We start from the raw sequence: 6,531 nt of genomic DNA on the forward strand, positions 1-6,531 counted from the left end.
AATGTTTCTTTTTTTTTTTTTTTTAAGATTTTATTTATTTATTTGACAGAGAGAGAGATCACAAGTAGGCAGAGAGGCATGCACAGAGAGAGGGGGAAGCAGGCTCCCCACTGAGCAGAGAGCCCAATGCGGGGCTCGATCCCAGGATCCTGAGATCATGACCTGAGCCGAAGGCAGAGGCTTAACCCACTGAGCCACCCAGGTGCCCCACCAAAAACTGTTTCTCCAACGCAGGCCTGAGTTCGCATCCTGCTCTGGCACACAGTAGCTGTGTGATCTTGAGTGACTTAACTCATCTGTGCCTTTGAAACAAGGTTTCGCCTGCCTGCAGTCGGCAGATATGTTCAGAGGTCGCCAGGTGCTCTGCCATTGGCAGAGGTCCTGTTCTGCAGAAGAGCAGCCACTTACAGAGATATTGGTAGGACTCGAGAATGTGAAAAGATGCGCAGTATTGTCTGCTGGCAGGGACATGCAAATCAAGATCACAGTGGGGTAGCAGCTTATGCCCATGAGATGGCTGTCATCAAGGGGCCATAGAGAGGGTCTCGAGGCCATGGAGGAACTGGAGCCCACATGGGCTGCTGGTGGGAATGCACAATGGTGCAGCCACCTTGGAAAACAGTCTGGCAGTTCCTCAAACACTTAAGCATAGAGTTAGTGGGGCGCCTGGCTGTCTCAGTTGGTGGACCTCAGGGTTGTAGGTTTGAGCCCCATGTTAAGTTTAATTACTTAGAAATATATATACTTTTTTTTTTTAAGATTTCATTTATCTATTTCACAGATCACAAGTAGGCAGAAAGGCAGGCAGAGAGAGGGGGAAGCAGGCTTCCCGTTGAGCAGAGAGCCCGACGCAGGTCTCGATCCCAGGACTCTGAGATCATGACCTGAGCCGAAAACAAGAGTCAGTTGCTTAACCAGCTGAGCCCACCCAGACACCTCCCACAAAAATAAAATCTTGAAAAAATAAGAGTTACTGTATGACCCAGGAAGTCTGCTTCTAGGTAGATGTTCCAGCGAAAAGACAACATACATCCGTACAAAATCTGGGGCACGAGTGGTCCCCGCAGGTTTGTTTCAAATAGCCAAAAAGTGCAGACCACGCATATGGCTGTCGGCTGTCATCTGGCTCCTTTCACCTGGCATAAGGCTTTCAGGTTCCTCCACGAGGAAGCGAGAGTCCGTGCTTCCTTCCTTCCCTTTCGTGGGCCCGAGGGTATTCCGGCGTGTGGGGGCGCTGGGCCAGGGTTCTTCTCCCTCCACTGTTGGTACTCATTGGTTATTCCGAAGATGCTGCCCTGAACATTGGCGTTCGGGTTTTTTGGTAGATGTGGGTTTTCGATTCTCTGGGAAATTTATGCAGGCGTGGACTTGCTGGGTCATGGGGCGGCTCTAGAGTGAGCTTTTTTAGGAACTGCCAAACCATCTTCTCCAACGCGGCATCGGTTTAGGTTCCCGCCAGCAGTGGGCGGGCATTCCAGTTTGCCCAGATCCTCACTGCCTTTCCTTGTCTGTCTTTTTGACCGTTTCGGCCATTCTTGTGGGTGTAAAGGGGACAAGGTAATCCAATTATTTATTTATTTATTTGAGAGAGTGAGAGTGAGAGAGAGCATGAGAGGGGAGAAGGTTAGAGGGAGAAGCAGACTCCCCAAGGAGCAGAGAGCCCGATGTGGGACTCTATCCCAGAACTCTGGGATCACCACCTGAGCCGAAGGCAGTGGCTTAGCCCACTGAGCCACCCTGTGTCCAGTAATCTTTTTTAAAAAAGTATTTTGTTTATTTGAGAGAGAGAGAGATCATGAGCAGCGGGGAGGGGTAGAGGGCTCCATCCTAGTACCCTGGGATCATGACCTGAGCCCAAGGCAGATGCTTAACTGACTGAGCCACCCAGATGCCCCAGAGTAATCCTTTAAAAATGGAAATGGGATCCTGTCTCAGGTAGACATCCTAACTGGAGGAGGAGGGGGAGAGGGACATGTCCATGACCAGGCTCGGGTCTCTGGATGGTGGGGCTGTCCCCGAAGTGGGGCCTGTTGGAGGGGCAGGTGTGAGGGCTGATGCTGAGGGCATGGGGAGGCAGTGAGGCAGACCTCCTGGAGGAAGTGTCCCACAAACCCAGGACATACACGTCGGGCCAGGGGAGAGGGCTGAGCTAGAGCGACTCAGGGATCCTTTAGTTAAGGCTCAGGGCTGGGGGGACCAAGGACATTTCAGGCTGAGGAGGTAGACTCTGGAGAGGAGGACCACAGGCACAGGCAGGAAGAGGTGGGGAGGTGTTGATGGTGGTGGGGGAGGGGGCCCTGGGGTGGCAGTAGTCCCAGGGCTATTCCAGTTAATGGCTTTGGCCCTTCCTCCCTCCCCAGAGGGGCAACCCCGTGCTGAAGTTTGTGCGTAATGTGCCCTGGGAGTTTGGTGATGTGCTTCCCGACTACGTGCTGGGCCAGAGCACCTGTGCCCTGTTCCTCAGGTGAGCTCTGAGGGGCTGCCCCACCTTCCACGGAGGCCTGGGAGGGTATGCCCCAGTGTTTTGGATCCTTCACCGGGAGACGTTTGCATGTGGCCCTGTTGGCTCTGGGCCTCCATGGGACCTTGTATGGAAGGAAGAGGTCTTAGCCTGGAGGTGCCCAGAGTCAGAAGAGCTGCAGGCCCAGACTGTGGGTCTGAGGGAAGAGAGCCTGGGGGCACAGGCTCCTCAGTCTGAGGGAAGACAGGACTGGGGGAGGGTCTTAGGCTCCTGGTTCCAAGGGAGGAGGGGAGTGATGGCCTGGACTTCTGAGTCTGAGGGAGGAGGGGCTGGGGGGTCTGGACTCCTGGGTCTGAGGGAGGAAGGGGTCAGGTCACTCATGTCCCAGACATCCAGGACGAGTTGATGAGAACGAGGATTTCTCTACCCTCTGCCTCTATGAATCCCATTCCCTCTCTACTCCCTGGGGTTCCTCTCCAGACAGAGCTCGAGGGGGAAGTGAAAAATCTAAGTTCCTGTCCTCCCTGCAAGGTGGGAGAGCTGGTGGCTGCTGGGCAGAGATGTCCCCTAGTTCCCTGGGTGGAAAAGCCACCCCTTCCCCCAGCCAGCCCCTTTTGAGGCCAAAGTAGACAGTCCCTGGGATGGGCCTGCCTCCCAAGATCGGCTGCACAGTGTCCCCCAGTCCATGCTCTCCGAGCCCTGGTTTCCTATCCTCTACCCAAAGCCCAAGTCTCTTCCCTGCCTCCGTGAGGAACCTGGGGTCTGTTCTTCCAGGGAGCCAGAGCCAGGCAGCCCTCGCTGTGAACCCCACTGTGCCCCTGCCTTGCTGAGTGAGCTGGGCCATGTCACTTCACATCTCTGAGCTCCAGATCCCTGTGTTACCCATGCCCTCTGCCTGCCACTGAGAGTGAAGAAGGGCTCCTGGGGTCTCGGGGAGACTGAGGCCTCCCAATCCCTCCCTCTCCCCTGCCCCCCAGCCTCCGCTACCACAACCTCCACCCAGACTACATCCACGAGCGGCTGCAGAGCCTGGGGAAGAGCTTCGCCCTGCGGGTCCTGCTCGTCCAGGTGGATGTGGTAAGCAGCGGTCACTTCCCTACTGGCCTCATTGACCCCATTTGTGAAATGGGGCGCGTCGGGCCTCATGGCTGCCAAGTGGACTGTTGAATCCTGAGGGAGGATGCAAGCTGAAACCTCAGTGAGGAACCAGCTCTAACCTCGGGGCTTGACACCCTGTATTGGCAAGGGGGGTTGGAGGGTAAAATCATCTGTCTTCTCCTTCCCCATCTCACTTCGGCCGAGCCCAGCCCTCTGCTGCCTGAACATGTCTTGAATCTGTGTCATCCTCTCTACCTACCCAGCCTCGTCCGCAGAGGGCTTGGCTCCAGCCTCTTCCCTTGTCTCATGGCCTCCAACCTCAGTGCCTCCCCTCCTTACTGCAGCCAGAGGAGTTTCCCTCCAGGACAGATCTGTCTAGATCTCGCCGTGGCTCTCTAGTGTCGTCTGTGGCCCGTGAGGCCCTGTGTGCCCGCCCCCTATGCCCCATGCTCTGGGTTCATTTCTTTTCTTTTTTTTTTAAGATTTTATTTACTTATTTGACAGAAAAAGAGATCACAAGTAGGCAGAGAGGCAGGCAGAGAGAGAGGGGGAAGCAGGCTCCCTGCTGAGCAGAGAGCCTGAAGCGGGGCTCGATCCCAGGACCCTGAGATCATGACCTGAGCCGAAGGCAGAGGCTTAACTTCCTGAGCCACTCAGGCGCCCCTCTGGGCTCATTTCTAAGCTTCCGTGTGGTCACCCTTTTACATTATTCTCACATACTATGTGAATCATAACTCCTCAAGCCCTCTTTCCCTTCTAATCCTTTGGACAAGCTGTTCTCTCTGGAATTCCATTTTTGCTCTTTTTTGCCTCCTTCGTACCTCTTCATCCTCCTTTAGGTCTCAGCTCAGATGTCCCTTCCTCCAGGAAGCTCTCCCTGATCCCCTGGGCAGGTCAGATGCTCCTACTCTCCCATCCCAGTCCTGGCCACTGTGGCTCATCACTGTGCAGGGACAGTTTATCTGCCTCATCAGACTGTGAGCCCGAGAGGGCAGAGCCTGGGCTGTCTGGGTTGCTGCGGGGTCGCGGCACTGCCCAGCACAGGCGGCACTGCCCAGCCCGGTCAGAACTTAGCGCGTGTCAGTCGAGTGGAAGGTGCTTAGCATCCTAACCTACTGTGTTTTCAAGATTGTAATTCCTGCTTTCTACCAGATTTCTCATTCTGACTTTCTTTTCCACCCAGAAAGATCCTCAGCAGGCCCTCAAGGAGCTGGCCAAGATGTGCATCCTGGCTGACTGCACCCTAGTCCTTGCCTGGAGGTGAGACTGAGGCCCCCCACCCAGGTCAGGCTCCATCCCGAGAGTCAGTCCACGCCCCCCACCCCCAGGCCTTTCCTTCTCCTGCCATGAACTCCCCATATGAGCCTGGTCCAGGCTGCCTCCCTCTGTTCCTCAGTGTCTTCATCTTTAAAATAGGGTCTTAATATCTTAGAGGACCATGGTCACAAAAACAGGTGACCTAGATCAGATTGCCAGAACCATACTGGGCACTGATGAGTTAGACATAAAGTCTGAATAACTAATTCCATATCTGGGTTTCTAAAGACTGTTTAGATTGGCTAATTTCTTTCTTTTTTTTAAAGATCTTATTTATTTATTTGACAGACAGAGATCACAAATAGGCAGAGAGACAGGCAGAGAGAGAGGAGGAAGCAGGCTCCCTGCTGAGCAGAGAGCCCAGTGCAGGGTCAATCCCAGGACCCTGAGATCATGACCTGAGCCGGAGGCAGAGGCGTTAGCCCACTGAGCCACCCAGGCGCCCCTAGATTTGCTAATTTCTAATTGGGAAAAAGATATCCCTTCCTCACACCATAAAGAAAAATTAAATCCTGACAAATTAGAGACATTTAAAAAAAACCAAACAAGGTGTTAGAAGAAATCTTACAGGAGAATGTTTTTTGTAACCTTGGGGTAGGAAAAGTTTTGGGTCTAAGCAAGACCCAAAACCCCAAAGCCATAAAGAAAAAGGTTTGGCTGATTTGAGAATATTAAAACTTTAAAACTTCTGGATAGTAAGAGACTGTAAGTAAAGTTAAAAGCCAAGTGACAAATTACAAAAAAGTAATTGATGTGCACTTGATGTGTATATATATATACATGTATACAGTATGTATATATGTATGTATAAAATAAAGATTTAACATCTCTGATTTATGTATGTACATGTTATATTTATACAGTGTTAATACACTTAAATATTTATATTTATATGCATATATTTAAACATTTATTATATATTTGTATGTGGAAAGATATTTCCAGAAGTCAGTAAGAGCCCAAATAAGCGTCTAATTCAGGTTGCCAAAACACATGAAAAAAAAATCAACTTTATTTTTTATCAGGAAAAAAATAAATTTAATTTTATTCTTTTTTATTTTATTTTTTTTAAGATTGTATTTATTTATTTGACAGGCAGAGATCACAAGTAGGCAGGGAGGCAGGCAGAGAGAGAGAAGGAAGCAGGCTCCCCGCTGAGCAGAGAGCCCGATAGGGGGCTCGATCCCAGGACCCTGGGATCATGACCCCAGCCGAAGGCAGAGGCTTTAACCCACTGAGCCACCCAGGCACCCCAATTTTATTCTATTCTTTAAAGATTTTATTTGAGAGAGCGAGAGGGAGCACGAGTGGTGGGGGAGGGGCAGAGGCAGAGGCAGAAGCAGACCCCCTGCTGAGCAGGGAGCCCCATTTGGGGCTCGATCCCAGGACCCTGGGATTATGACCTGAGCCTAAGGCAGATGCTCAACCAACTGAGCCACCCAGGCGCCTGAGAAAAAAGCTAACTTTTAAAAATGAGGTGCCATTTTCCTCCCTTAAATCTGGTGAAAACATCTCAGACAGATAGCATGAAACGGGCACCTGTGCTTTTGGTTGGGGGAGACTTGATTGGCTATTAACACGAAACAGACACCGCTTTTCTTTTTTTTTTTTTTTTTAAGATTTTATTTATTTATTTGACAGACAGAGATCACAAC

The 6,531-nt window shown here is 51.4% G+C and overlaps 1 protein-coding gene across 2 annotated transcripts in view; it reads left to right on the top strand.

The window, feature by feature from the left end:
- ERCC1 (ERCC excision repair 1, endonuclease non-catalytic subunit) overlaps positions 1 to 6,531 on the top strand; it is a 32,638-nt gene that overhangs the window by 20,765 nt on the left and 5,342 nt on the right. For both annotated transcript variants that reach the window (XM_059383846.1, XM_059383847.1), the window contains exons 6-8: positions 2,361 to 2,464; positions 3,439 to 3,538; positions 4,743 to 4,819. In XM_059383846.1, coding sequence (XP_059239829.1) covers positions 2,361 to 2,464; positions 3,439 to 3,538; positions 4,743 to 4,819 — 281 coding nt within the window. The remainder of the gene's footprint in view (positions 1 to 2,360; positions 2,465 to 3,438; positions 3,539 to 4,742; positions 4,820 to 6,531) is intronic.

The sequence above is a fragment of the Mustela nigripes genome, chromosome 17 (assembly GCF_022355385.1).
Source record: "Mustela nigripes isolate SB6536 chromosome 17, MUSNIG.SB6536, whole genome shotgun sequence".
NCBI classification, from domain to species: Eukaryota; Metazoa; Chordata; class Mammalia; order Carnivora; family Mustelidae; genus Mustela; species Mustela nigripes.